This window comes from Aplidium turbinatum, chromosome 10 (assembly GCF_918807975.1).
Source record: "Aplidium turbinatum chromosome 10, kaAplTurb1.1, whole genome shotgun sequence".
NCBI lineage: Eukaryota > Metazoa > Chordata > Ascidiacea > Aplousobranchia > Polyclinidae > Aplidium > Aplidium turbinatum.
This window is the reverse complement of record NC_137481.1, coordinates 22,727,641-22,742,626: the sequence shown is the minus strand read 5'-3', so window position 1 is coordinate 22,742,626 and position 14,986 is coordinate 22,727,641. Positions and strand designations below refer to the sequence as shown.

General features: G+C 40.7%; 1 protein-coding gene across 1 annotated transcript; it reads left to right on the top strand.

The window, feature by feature from the left end:
- On the top strand, positions 1-14,622 carry LOC145778572 (uncharacterized). The gene is made up of 5 exons (XM_082590087.1): positions 1-185; positions 4,340-4,404; positions 5,192-5,970; positions 8,255-8,393; positions 12,260-14,622. Exons 1-5 carry the CDS (start codon positions 88-90, stop codon positions 13,339-13,341), a joined length of 2,163 nt encoding a protein of 720 aa, XP_082446213.1. The 5' UTR covers positions 1-87; the 3' UTR covers positions 13,342-14,622.
- The last annotated feature ends 364 nt before the right edge of the window (positions 14,623-14,986 follow it).

Genomic DNA, 14,986 nt, shown 5'->3' with positions numbered 1-14,986 from the left:
CTGTGGTTGTATCAAGTTTCGTTTTTGCATTGGAGTAGTTAAGATACCAACCAGTGACGTGATTCGCGTAGTAATAATAATAATGGGATGTTGTCGTCTGCTTCATCCTCCAACCAGAGGCGAAGTTTGAAAACAAACAAGAGAAACAGAAGCTCTCACCATAGAGGAAGAACAGCAAGGACCAGGTATCATTTTGTTTCACACAATTAAATATCACTAATATTCTGTGTATTGCCTTTAAAAATTATCACAACCATGCACTAGCATTCATAGAAGTGTCAAGAGGATGCTTTTGAGTCCGGGAATTGGATGAGTTCAGAGGCCCAAAACCTTTTTTCAGGAGACCCAGGAACTTCACGAATACAAAGCAGATTATAATTATTTGCTATAGGCTATACTACTTTTACATTACGTCATATCCCTTCTTTGGAGGCAATCCCAGTTTTTTTGGGAAAACTACTTAAAATTATTACATTTATAGCACAGAAGATGAAGACAGTATAGTTTTCAAAACGTTTGCAGAACACGAGTTTAGTACAGACACGTGCAACCGGCGGGCTGCACTGCGGCCGCTTAGTACTAAGCATAATACTGAAAGTATATCCTACTGCATAGGCCTACCAGCCATCACAAATTATATCTCAGTTTCCTGCCTTGAAGGTAGAATCGGATTGAAAGAGACGGGCAATAAATCACACTTTATGAATATCTGTGAATACACTCTTTGATGTGCTTTACATCAACTCAAGCATACAGGCGTCGGTTTTTTACTGAAGTAACCTAATTTCCGGGGGAAGAGAATTCCCGACTTATTCTAAAAACGATTTTTTAAGTTGCCAATGTTTAGCCTGTCAGCACTATTTGTGGATTCATGTCGCAATTGTCGTGCAACATTTTCCTTCTTGCTCACGGTTTAGTTTGGGTGCAGTTGTTCAACACTTTAAAACACACATAGCGAAAACCCCCGCGTGTTTATGTAGGTATTTAGGTAGATTTATGTTATGTACAACGACGACGTAGGTACGACTTAGCGAAATACAACGCTGTGAATGTCTTTCGCTTAGGATTAATTTCGTCGGTCAATCAAGCAAAGAAACAATATCACTACAAAACAAAGACATGAAGAGAATGAAAAAAGTGCACAACAGCTTTTGCCAGGTCTGAATATTGTTGACAAGTTTGTTTCACACACTATTGTAAAAGACTTGAACACTTTTGCGTTATGTAAAATCTGTAAAACGAAGTCTTAGCCTATTCACAAATTTTCCTATACATTGTCAAACATATGTCTCGTGGACTGCGTATATAGCAAAATGGTGCTAAATTTTCTTCTAAACAATACTGATGCAGTCCACGTTCGTTATCGTTTAAAGTTTTGTATTTGGCCCACTAGTCTAGATAAAAAAGTTGCAAATACCTGATTTAGTATCTACATTTTGGGCTCTTTATTTTTTTTATTACATTAATCAGGCGTTCCAACCGTTTTGCTTCTTCATGATTTTATCAGTATTCTCTTCTTCCTTAACAGTTATTTTTAAAAGGGTGCCTTGTTGTTTTGGTGACAGGGGCCGATGAATTCCTTGGTACGAAGTCCAAATTATTCTCCTAGTGGTCTTGTAACCATGTCGATTTAAGGAAGTCGTTAAGAATAAAAGTATTTTAAAAAATCTGTTCGTTTCAAAGTAACATTTTTATGTTAATTTTTTTTTCCATTCAAAAAACGCCATTTTATTTCGATGCAAATTTAAAACAATAAGATTTGCTGATTTTATTCAGGCTGACAAGTTAGCGTTTATAACAAAACTATTTTGAAAATGTATTGAAATAATTATTTCGTTTCATCACGAAGCTTGCTTACGCTTTATATCTTTTCAAATTGATATGCCGTGAAACCTGTCGATGCTTTGAAAAACAGACTCATTTTCTGATTTACTTAGATGAATAACACTGAAACGTAGTTATATGTGAAAAGGATTTGTCCAAAAATTGTACTTCTTTCCTAAACACCGATGTTTTGAGAACAAAAGTGGCTGTTTTGAAAGTGGTTGTATGCAACGTTATGTTAATTACAATAGGTGCGACATTACATTGTTTTGCAACAAGGTCGCATCTAAAACAATGAATTCGTCATTTGGCGTTCCTCCTCTGTTACATAGAAGTCAAATCGCCTTTCAGAGTCTTTTTTAAATACCCTTGTAAATCAGGTAATAGGTCTTGTCGCTGAACAATAACATGAAATATTACACGACCCATGCCAGGTGATAAAGACATTCTTGTTACCAGTCACTACATTTATTCAACACAAAAACACGTTGAACTGATGCAAACATCGTGAGCAAGCTGATCATAAAACTTAAAAGATAAATTTCTAATATTTTGTTGCATTATCTCCATAAGATCTTGAGTGTACATCATATAAGTAAAGCTATTAAAAAAATGTTTTAAAATAAAGTTGCGTTTCCATGCTAAATTGTTAGGCCTTGTTTGATTTTTCAATGAAGAATTTTTTTTTCATTTTGAACCGACATTTGTAGCATAACATTATATTTCATTTCTTTTTTTTTAAACCGTTTCGAACTGTTTCAAACTGTACAATTTGTCATGTAATCGTTCTCTCCATGGCCGAGTGGAGAGAGTGCTTCAAAGAAATTAAGGAAAGTCGTCGGTTCGACACCAAGCACTAGCGCATTGTTTAAATCCGCAGCAGATCTAAAACAAATCTTTAAGAGCACCAGAGTCAACTTGAAGCAAAAATTTGCAGAATAAAATGAAAAATATAATTCTTGAAGTGAATGTAGATAAATATATTCCTGAAAAAAACTCCCTGGTAAATATAGCCTACCTCCCTGGTAAAAATTCTTCGCTTGAACATTGCCAGGTTGGATATTTACCGGGTGGATTTTTTCCGGGGGAGATATATAAAAAAAAAAATTCGAAAGAATTTTTTCCGATTAGGCCTACCATTTGAAAGATAATTAAAATTAAAAAAATAAACAGGGCGATTTATGAAGACTTGCCCAGAAAATTTCAACAAATTTTGTCACCCTTTGGATACTTTTTGGCTATTTCTTGGTTCTAAAAATGCCCTTTTGTAGGACACAAACATTTATGCTTACTTAAGCATAATCGTGTACAGCTAGATATCTGCAGTGGTCATTAATTGCGTTTTCTTATTAAATATTTACATTTTAAAGAAATTAGCTTAATTTAGAACTTTGAATAAACTTCTTAGGAAGATGAAGTTTTTTTAAGGTTTTGTTTGCTTGGTTGGTTCAGTGCCTGCTGATTATGCGAACACAGACACGGTAAGATCAAGCGACGCTGGTTCAGCTCTCGGGGTGTTCGCATGAGAAACGTATTTTAAGGACTGCTCTCTATTCAGAACACCTGGTGGTGGTCCGGTCCCATACTCGATTCAAGTGTTGGGTATGAGAAGATAAGGTTCTCATTGTACTAAGCCTTCGGCACTAAGGAGAGTGTAGGGGGCCAGTTCCTTTCTCTCGGCCGCCTTTCCTGCAGCAATTATGCCCACCCAATTTATTACACCCTATAGGTAGAGGTGAGCGGTGTTTTCAACAACTAGCTTGGCCGGGAGTCGAACCAGGTTTGCATAATTGGAAAGCCAACGCCTTATCTGTTGCGCCATCCCACCGCGCAATCAGGGCACTTAGTGGATGGAATAATTCATAAACAACGACATTTCAACAGCAACCGAACACTTTACTCTGCCAATTTTAGTGAACGATACGAGACCTTTCATTCACTTTGGCAAATTAAAATTGTAATACGAGTTTATGCTTTAGTTTTAAATGGAAAAATCGTTTTGTTTTGAGCTAGGAATGCACGATATTTTTGAACGCAAGCGGCATTCTGAAGTTTGTACAGTGCAGACCCTTGCTTCTGGTTCTATTTAAGGCTTAGTTGTCATCAAAGTTCAAACGAATTTCTTTTGGTCGAAACAGAATTTCATTTCGTTTAATAAAGGGTTCAAAAAGAAGCAAACTTTTTTGCTAGAAAGTATAAGTTGAGAAAAGACAAAGACATTTTTCGTTTAACTATTCTTTCGAACTTTGTAAACGGAAAATTGGACATAAATTGTAAATGATAGCATTTTTTAAAGGTAGCTATTTTTGAAAGCTTTGTCCTCATTTTCCATCTAAGAGTCTATCTAAAGCTAAGCCCTTTCCAATCCTAAATAAATAGTCTTGAACCCTTGATGAAAATCACTGCTGTCATAAAAAGACCTTGTCAGATTGATTATATCATGTTGGCTAGTTAATTAATTATAATCTATTAGTTCAGTAATCTTTTAATATGGTAAATATGCTTTTCTCTGTAGGAGAAGAAAAGCCTGGTCAGATTTTTCTCGATGGGAAGGAGATGACAGCGACAACGATTCTTCAGGTAGGTTTGGTTTTGAATCTTTATCCTTGGACTGACAAAGTCTTGATAGATTATTTGTGGTAGTTTCAAATACTTGTAGACCAGAGGCTCTTGACACAGTGCCGGTTACCGAGATTGACAAAGTAAAGTTTCCGATTGTTGAAGTGTTGTTGCCGGGATGTTATTCCATCCACTAGCTGCCGCTGAGCAGTCCTTAGAATGCGTTGCTCTAGCGCACTCCCCGAGAGTCGAACCAGCGCCGTTTGATCTTGAAGCTTCTTCGTTCACAAAGTCACGCGCTAACCAACTGAGCTACCGGGGGGACATGAGCTATCGGTACTTTGTTCGTTATGCATAAACTGTATTGAAATTAAACAAATATTCGCTTTCGTTTTAGTTAACAAAGATGAACATGATACAAAGTAGGCTATGTGTAGCAATGAATATATCCTTTTCGTGGTGGAGGTCGATAGGTTCCCGAATGATTTTTTTCCTAGCGCATGTTAGAATAAGATGGAGGCTATCACCAAATGAATTTGATACATATGCAGTATCACGTTTGAAATTACGCTAAAATTATTCTAGCTTCTCCCCAAATTCTTTCTTCGAACGCATCAGTTAGTTTTCATGTGAAGTAGAAACAACATATAATTTCTTGCAGCCTGGAAAGTAGGCTACACTAAATTGTAGCCTGCTTCGTGCTTATGGGACCTATAGCTAACATAACGTTTTTGTCAATTTAGGCTATGTACCGGTATCCATTTTAATTTTCCCTTACTGAACTTGAATTTTTTTGGATTGTGTTTAGACCTTCTTCATTTTTGTCGAAGTAGAGGTCTGGCAAGAGCCGCAACTGCTCCAACACTGAGAACTCCTTGCTCCTCCTCCAACGAAGCCAAAGATACAGGAAACAAAAAATTTTTGCAGTCTCAAGTGGTCTCAAACAGTTTGGATGAAGTGAAAGATTCAAAGTACATATCTCTTCTTTGCTCGTCTTTGAAGAACAAATTAAAATTCCTTCACGAAAGTGAATATCAGTCCCCTGAGTATTCGAACAACGAAGAATCTGAAAAAGAAAACTCTGAAAGCTCAAACAACGTTGAAAAAAGTCACGAAGTTACACTTTCTCTAAAAACAACGAAAAATCAATCAAGTAATAGTGTTCAGTCATTTCCGGGTGTAGAAAACGTTTCAACCAGCCCATCGTCCAGTGAAACTACAGAAAAGACAAACAGCACTTTGTTTCCTAATATTCAGCTAAAAACACAACCTGAAAATCATGATGGAAGCCCTGAAACAGGGTTGCCATCAACTAAAACTGTATCTACCACCAGTATTTCTGTGAATAATTCTCCGAGTGCATCCTTACGGCGTCCAGTTAAAGAATGGACAGCTGAAGTTGAAACTGATGTTATGAGACTATACGAGAGTGGGGAGCCAGGGGCCAGTCTGTCGATCTTAGATTCGAAACCCCTTCCACTGAAACTGGCTCAAGTGAAGGACCAAGTCGAAGCAAAACTTTCCAGCGCGGATCACACACCAAGTTATGTGTTAGCTTTAGCAAACCTTTTTCGACGACGAATGCAGGTATTATGGTATAGGCCTACATATCTTCACTACTATATCTTCACTGTAGCTTGCCAAATATTTAGTATGTAGGTTATCTGTAAACAGAGATGGGCAAGATCACCAGTATTGGTGATCTTGAGGATCAAGATCACCAAGAAAAGGTGATTTTGAAGATCAAAATCAAGATCACAAAACTATGTGATCTTGAAGATCAAGATCAAGATCGTGATCTTGAAGATCAAGATCACTTTCAAGAGCACTTTTTGTGTACTTAAAAAAAAATGAAGTTTTTGATCAGTGATGTTGCAAAAAATAATTACTATAAGCAACCTGGGTAAAGGTATATAGTTGGTATTGCTAACTTTTACTTTTAACTACTCGATCACTGGCCTAAGAATTGTAATAAGTTAGCTATTAGGCCTATCAATTGCTGACGTAGTTTGCGTAGAACCGCAACGTCACACCCAAGGCCGAGGTTAATTACAGTAGTACGGCACGGTACTGAAAAAGTCGCAAAATTTGCAATTAGTTTTATACTTTTTATTTATAATAAATAAAAATAAACTTTGAACTGGATCATTTTTTACCAAAATTTTGTCTGGTTCATGTGGGAGTTTTTATTCGTGTTACTAAGCAGTTTTAAGTTTCACTGCATTATGTCAATGTTTATTGCACTATTTACCCATCTGGCAACCTTAATACTGTTGTCTCTTTCAAAAACGTTCAGAGGTTTGCGGTCAGACAAACCACTCCATATTCAGACCTTAAACAAGTCTTGGTCTGGTTAATTTGCTGCAATAAACTACTTTACATGACCAAAGTTGGCTAGAGTCCAGATTTTTTAACACCGCCATTCTAGACTTTTGAAACATCTAAAATTGAGTTAAAGAAAGCAAACATTTCTTTAAAATTCACACATGGAAATTGTGAACAAAGTTAAATCATTTTTTATTATACGTCAACATAAAGTATCGTACACGGAAGTTGACTTCTTTATTATGACCAACACAAAAAACTTTTTGAATTTTGAAATGGCAACGCTGACCAGATTAGATGGTGACTTTAAAGGCATACTAAATGAAATTTTCAAACGGGAATTAAGCATTAAAATGCGTAAACTGAACATTCAAGAATACATTTCAAAAAAAATTACCGAAAAAAAATTGTTTTCAATGGCGCTGGCAAGGCCCAAAGTCCAATGTTTCATTTATTTTCATTTTTTTTCAAAATGACCAAAAAGTGCAAACACAGCTCGAGAATACGTCTCAAAAGACAGCAATAACAAAAGCCACGTCACGTTACAGCATCTGATGTTTTAACATCAGATCTGAGATTTTGAGCAAACTGTCTTATGTTTTGACGTTGAAATCTGATGTTTTGATGTACATACATACATAGCCTACAGTTAAATCGCCGGCAGTAACAACTGTTGCGTGATCAGCTGATGGCTCGTCTTTTGTTACATAAACTGTACAGTTGCACGCTTCGCTGCTCAGGCCCATTCTGGTTTTGAAAGCTCTGACAAAAGTACGTGCGCACTGGTGGTCAGACCGCAATGGGGCAAAATTTTATTGAAAATCGTTTTATGGTAGCAAGTTAAACACAAAGAACGTGGAAAATCGCCAAGTCAGGTTTTTCCTTTAGTATCCCTTCAAATCGTCTTTTGTTGGACACATATTATATTAACAGTGGCTTAATGTTAGTAGTTGCCACTAACTACTTTGTACAGTAGTCCTAAAAAAATGCCTCTATCTTGTAAGTAAACTTCAATTTTAAAGTGTCGACCCAGGTACCAAAAAAAAAGGGATCTTCAAGATCAAGATCACGCCCATCTCTGCCTGTAAATAACAGTCTAAGTCTAGAACAGTGTCAAATGTCGATATCGTTGGCAAAAAATATGATTTTGGGGCAAAATAATATTTCAATGGTAATTACTTTAATTTTTTCCATGTAATCTCATATGAATGTGTAAAATGTAACATGTGTGCATATCTGAAGCAAATAAATAAATAAAAGTAAGTAATGGCAGAAGAAAAACTATTTAGAAACGCTGTAATCTTATTAGCATAGCAGGGCTGTTCGCAATATAGCTATTTCGAAACTTTAAAAAGTTTCTATAATTTATGCACAAATTTTGTTTTTGTTTTTTTGGAAATAACAACAATTTTGTTTTGTTTTTAACATTAAACAAAGATGAAACGAGTATTTTCAAGTTAAAAGACTTAGCGATTAGGCGTCAACATTAAAAAAAATGCAACCTTTTGCGGCTTATAAGTTTTAAATATTGCATCATGTATTTTAGATTAGGAAAGAGTTCAGCCAAGTGTCAGGAGAAATGACGAATTCAACTCTGAAAGACTCAGCTTTGTCTCCACGTTGCTATAACAACGCTTTTCCTCTCCAAAACACGAAGACCATATTGCCACGGCAACAAGGCTCAGGTAGTCTACAACACATTCTCAACATACTTCAGCAAACGTAACATTCGATCATTTTTTTTAATTTGTAAGGTAGAAGGGAAGAAGAGTCACCTTCACGCGGTCCCCCCTGTAAGTAGCATCATAAAAAATGCGAAACGAAGACTGTCAAAACCGAACCTCGACCCGGAACGTTCAGTACAGGACCCCACGAGAACCGCTCTTTTCAGAGCGCGGCAGTTCCACTGTCGACAAGTACCGTCGTCCCACCATCTTACAGCTGAACGCTGAGGGCATCACATCCAGCAAGATTGATGTGATCGAGCAGCTCGCTCATAAGGACCGAGCTCTTGTCATCCTCCTCCAGGAGACCCACTGCACTTCTGCAGACAAGCTAGTAATTCCACACTACTCACTAGCTGGGTTTACCCAAAGCAGGAAGCATGGCCTTGCCACGTTTGTCCATGAGAGCTTAAACTGGACGCTTGCAAACTCCTCCGCCAATGAGGAAATAGAATGGGTTTGTGTGATCATTGAAAATTACAACATCATCAATGTATACAAGCCACCATCCTCACACCTGAACCCATCATCTATACCCGCATTCCCCTCACCCAGTATCTATGCTGGTGACTTTAACTGCCAGCACACCGACTGGGGTTACAAGTACATCAACAGCGACGGAGAATGCCTGGCTGCTTGGGCTGCAAACAACAACCTCGCCCTCCTTTACAATCCAAAAGATCCAGCCAGCTTCTGGTCCGGACGCTGGGGAACGGGCACAAACCCTGACCTGGCCTTTGCAAGCATGGACACAGACAGCTCTCTTCCTGACAGACGTGTGCTAGAGAAGTTCCCACGTTCCCAACACCGACCTTCGCTTATCACTGCCCCTAAGCTTGTCTCTCCCATCCCAAGTGCCCCAGTGAAGCGATGGAACTTCAGAAAGGCCAATTGGAATCGCTACAGCCTCATAACCAATCAAACCGCGGCGGAACTACCCTCACCTTCTACCGCCAATGTGGATGAGGCTTACCAAGACTTCTGCCGTGCTATCAAATCCGCAGCTAAACAAGCTATCCCTCGCGGCCGTCGAAAGAACTACACGCCGTGCTGGGATTCAGAGTGCGAAACTTTATACCGCTCTTATATTCGTGCCTCACCAGGTGCTGCCTCTATCTCAGCCGCAACAAGACTGCTTGATCGGCTGGACTCACGGAGGCTAGAGCGATGGAAAAACACCGTCAACACTATCGACTTTACACACTCTAGCCGAATAGCATGGAGTACTGTCAACAACCTTACGGGCCGTTCAGCACGCCCTTCCCGCCAATGCCCCGTTACTTCCAATAACATCGCATCAGAACTTGTGAAAAACGGGACGTACAAAATAGGCGACCGCAAGTTCTCCAAACTTGTAAAGAGGGAAACGTCTGATCTCTGGAAAATCCCAACACCAGATGAGGAAAGCATTTCTGGTGAATTTACGTCCGATGAGTTCACCGCTGCCCTACAATCAACTAAGACCCGTAAGGCCCCTGGTCCCGATAACATCTGCCCCGAACTTGTACTCCATGCTGGCACCGCCATGAAGTCTTGGCTGCGCAAATTTCTGTCTTCCTGCTTATGCCAACTCAAAGTCCCCAAAATTTGGAGACGAGCCAAAGTAGTCGCGATCCCTAAGCCTCATAAGCCACAAGAGGATCCGAAGAGCTATCGACCTATATCTCTTCTCTGTATCCCTTTTAAAATCTTCGAACGTCTTATCTACACTAGAGTCGAACCAATTATAGACCCACTCTTGCCCCGGGAACAAGCTGGTTTTCGACGTGGAAGATCTACTGTAGACCAAGTCACTCTCATGACTCAAGACATCGAAGACTGCTTTGAGGCAAAGAAGAAGGCTGGTGCTGTGTTCCTTGACCTCACAGCCGCATACGACACCGTATGGCACCAAGGCCTCACCTGCAAACTCCTCCGCCTGCTCCCAGACAGGCACATGGTCCGCATGATCATGGAGCTCGTTTACAACAGAAGCTTTACCCTCACCACCGGAAGTGGTAAACCAAGCAGGTTACGACGCCTTAAAAATGGCGTCCCTCAGGGATCTGTCCTGGCCCCCCTTCTGTTTAACATCTACATCCACGACTTGCCAATCACGGTATCCGCAAAATACGCCTACGCCGATGATTTGGCCATTTTACACTTGTCGAATCAATGGGATACATTGGAAGAGACTCTAAACCAGGACATGTCGACACTTTCGGCATACCTCCAGAGATGGAGACTGAAGCTCAGCGAAACCAAAACAGTGACGACAGCCTTCCACTTAAACAACCGGGAAGCGAAGCGTGAGCTCAAGATCAACACCGATGGAAAAACCCTGCCCTTCTGCCCAAACCCTAAATATCTAGGGGTAGTCCTGGACAGGTCGCTCACTTACCGTCAACATTTGGAGTCACTACGCAAAAAGATCTCAACACGCACAGCTTTGCTAAGGCGTCTGGCCGGCTCAGGCTGGGGAGCCGGAGTCGATACCCTGCGCATTGCCACCATCGCGCTAGTTCACGCTCCAGCAGAATACTGTGCACCTGTCTGGAGTCGCAGTGCCCACTGCCATCAAATTGACACTGCCATAAATGACGCCTTGCGTATCGTGACAGGATGCCTGCGACCTACACCATCGGAAAATCTCCCTGTCCTTGCAGGCATCCAACCAGCTGAGCTTCGTCGCGAAGAAGCTATCCTGTCTCTTTCTCGTCGCGCTACGAACCCCAACCACTTGCTCTACTCAAGTCTCTATGAGTCTGTGAACGAGAAACCTCAGCGACTGAAATCGAGACACCCATTTGTACGTGCCGCACAACTCCTGATGAAAACTGCTGAAGACCAATCCATCAGTGCGGCTACCTGGGCGGACAACCAATGGAGCTCGGAGTGGAAGAAGAACTCCTCAAGACTCCAAAGTTTCATCTCCGACACCGGCAACCACCCAACCGGAATGCATTTGCCAAGGAAGGCCTGGGTGCGGCTCAACCGCCTGCGTACTGGCGTCGGACTATTCCGCTCGAACATGCACAAATGGGGGATGGCTCCATCCGCGATTTGTGAGTGTGGCAAGGAGGAACAAACCGTAGACCACACCATTTGTAATTGCGCCATCTACCATGCGCCAAATGGTGTGCGTGGTCTGCGTGAACTGGATGACAAATCAATTGAATGGCTGCTCGACACCTGCCCAAACATCTAGACCGCGTCGCCGCCACTGCCCAAGGGTGGTAAAAGGCAGAGCCCCTCGACCCTTGGAGTGGCGAAGAAGGTTCAAACGAAGAAGAAGAAGAAGAATTTGTAAGGTAAAGGTGAGTCCCATACTTGAATCCAAGCATCTGGGGATGAGAAGATAAGGCTCATAATACTAAGCCTTCGGCACTAACGAGAGTAGGGTGGCCAGTTCATTTCTCTCGGCCGCCTTCACTTCAGCAATTACGCCCACTCAATTTATTACACCCTGGGTAGAGGTGAGCGGTGTTTTTCAACAACCAGCTTAAGCTGGGAGTCGAACCAGGATTGCGTGATTGGAAATCAAGCGCCTTACCCGCTGCGTCATCTCACCGCTGAATTTGTAATGTCGCTTAGTTTTAACAACTGTGCACAGCGCAGTGTAACCTATTGGCAAGCCATGCGGCCTCTCAGACAACCACTTTATCTGGTCCAAACCTTTACCAGATCGGGTAGCCTAAGGATCTGACCAGATGGTACCAGATCTGGGCCAGATAGAGTGTTTGTCTGGGCTAGTATTTTAAAAGTAAGTCCTAGCAGTAGCCTACATCGGTAAACCCTACAAAATCGGTATGGTAATTTTTATTGGTTTTATATTACATTATTTTTAGGTGAGAACTCATCAGTGTCGTTGCGTTATCATCACTTGGCTACCGACGATGAATCAGCGTGTCTATCTAATCCAACATCTGCGACAGTACACTCCAAACTACAAAGCACCGCCTACTGTTCCATCTCTTCACCATTAGTATACGATTTACCTAAACAGAACGTGACCAGTTTACACAGCTTAGAAGAAAATAATAATTTGAAACTGTTGCTTGAACACCCAACTTCAAGTCTTGATCGAACCGACCCTGTCCAAGTCTCTGCAGAAAAAAGCTCATCTACAAATCCTGGTTCCTCTTCTTTCCCTCTTCCTGATGACAAGGAGGCTTTACCAAAGTTGAAGACGTTAGGTGAATTATTGACTGTATTTCCGAAACCTCCGCAGTTCAAATTTGAAGGCTTTCAAATGTCATCAGACAAGCCAAGAGAAATTTATTTATCTTCCAGTAACAAGTTATTTGGTTCGTTTAGAAAAAACAGAGGTAGCTTGTTAAAAAAAGACAACAAGCAAGCTAGTGGTTCTAAAGACGTCCTTGTTGTATCTATTGCTACTAATCTACGTAAGAATCTTAGAAGCAATAAAATGTCCAGAGAAAGGTACAATGCAAATTTGTTGCAGAAACAAAAACGAACAATGACCTCGTTACCGAAGCCAAGACAATGCAATTCAGCTTTTCCTATCCTTCCCAAGTCCTATAATCCACTTGGCTTGCCTCCACAGCATCAGGCGAACAAATATAACTTGAATGATGGTAACCATAAAAACCAAAGCGAAACTTCTCAGTCCCGCTTATTTGAAAATGGAAAATCTAACGATGATAACTTGGACATAACGTTAGTTCCTGTGTCTAAAGTGAGATGGTCGGGATCACTTGGAACTTTATATAAAAAATCTCAACTTTACACTGACTCCGCTGATCCAAAAAGTAAAAGTGTCATATCAAATGTATCTGCCAACAACTTAACTAGCGTATGTGAGCCAAACATTGGCTCCGGTACGGTAGAGATGGGAAGCAATTGCAGTGGCCCTGCCGACTCCATAAAGCCATCAGTAGTGGAAAAGCAAAGCGCCATCGCTTGGTGATGCGATCATGGTCTTCCGAAGCTCTCAGTCAGTGGCGTACGCAGGGGGGAGGGCCATTGGGCCATGCCCCCCCCCCTAAAAATGGTTTAGTAGTTAACGACGTAGATTAAGGCATTTAATATGTTTTGCATTGCTCTGTCAAAGCAATCACTGTAACAAAGTTGTTTTATAGACTAAGCCAATACGAAATACATGGCCCAATCCACCTACCCCACCCCAGGTATACCAATGTAGCATAGTGTTCTGTAAGCCTATTATAGTGATTAGTGAGAGAGAAATGGATAAAGTCTAAACTAAAACCATACTGGGATATCATGAAGACGTCTGGGATATCAATGGCCAGTGGCGTAGCCAAGGGGAGAGGGGTTGGGGGTTACAACCCCACTTTGGCACGCGTTTGACGTCACGATGTTGGGAATGATGCTTTCACTCTCTTTATGCTTGGGAATGATGCTTTCAGTCTAAAAAAAACTTGCCTAATTTTAAACAAAACTGCATTAAAAGAGCGAGTTTTGCCAATACCAAACATTCAAATATCTCAGCCAGGAATTAACAACAAGAAAACATAGAGACTTAGCTTTATTTCCGAAAAATGCCAGAGAAAACATGATCTTATCCTTTTGCTATGCCACCTGACAGCACCATTTTACAGGAATATTCATACCCACATTTTTGTTGAAAATGCTCTCAGAATGCACCAAATTCAAAGTAATTTTTCCAAATTTTCTGGGGGAGGCACCCCAGACCCCCCGCCGCTGGGTGTCTTCTTAAGCAAAAACGCCGACGGGCTTCGCCCGCCGGTCGTCAAAACCCCCTCTTTCAAAATTCCTGGCTACGCTACTCTCAATGCCCCCCCCCCCCTTCAGAAAATCCTGCGTACGCCACTGCTCTCAGTCATTTGACATCCGTATAAAATGATAAGTTTTAACTGTTGTGCTTGTTGTCCATTGATTCCGGCTGTTTTAAATAAGCTAATCTTTGTCGACGTCTGCTTTCTTGTTTTTTGTATCATGCCTAAAAGTCCTACTTTTTCCAAATCCCCATAACTGTGGAAGTGACCTACAAATTGTGTCTATCGCCTTTCGCTTGTTATCAACTTCTTTCCTGTTCTTGCTGATTCTGGTGAGTAGGCCTAACAACGAAATCCTGGGATTGGCAAGAACAAAAAGGTTGGTAGGCTATAGCCTACTGTTGTTTAAAAGGTAGGCTATCAATAGAATCAAATGGTATTTGATGGTAACTGAGACTTTTATGGCATTAATTGGTGTTGTGTTAAGCTACAAAAAAGGTCAGCGTTTGTGACAACATAAAGAAAAAAAAATCAGCCAGGCTCAGTAGCCAAAAACTGTCTTTTTCTTTTTGTAAAATTCTTTGATTAATTGTTGTAGACAGCTATTATCAGAAAACATAGAGCGCTGCGGAAGAAAATTAGTCAAATTGAGATTGGACAAACGATATTTTGAAACATGCTTAAATTTAAAAATATGCCCAGAATTTTTGAAATTTAAACCGCCACGATTAAGTGTTTATAAAAAACCGGATGAACTCTTATCAAATCATTGTAACCAGAAAGTTAGAAGAAATTAGCCGGGAATTGCGCATTGTGGAAAGCAAATATGAGGAAAACAAGAGACAGACGCTAGCA

Bases quoted from the DNA above. Each gene is read 5' to 3' on its own strand.
- LOC145778572 (XM_082590087.1), top strand. From the start codon at position 88: ATGTTGTCGTCTGCTTCATCCTCCAACCAGAGGCGAAGTTTGAAAACA. The intron at 186-4,339 runs GTATCATTTTGT...TTTTCTCTGTAG, and splicing joins GGAAGAACAGCAAGGACCAG to GAGAAGAAAAGCCTGGTCAG. The intron at 5,971-8,254 runs GTATTATGGTAT...CATGTATTTTAG, and splicing joins TTTTTCGACGACGAATGCAG to ATTAGGAAAGAGTTCAGCCA.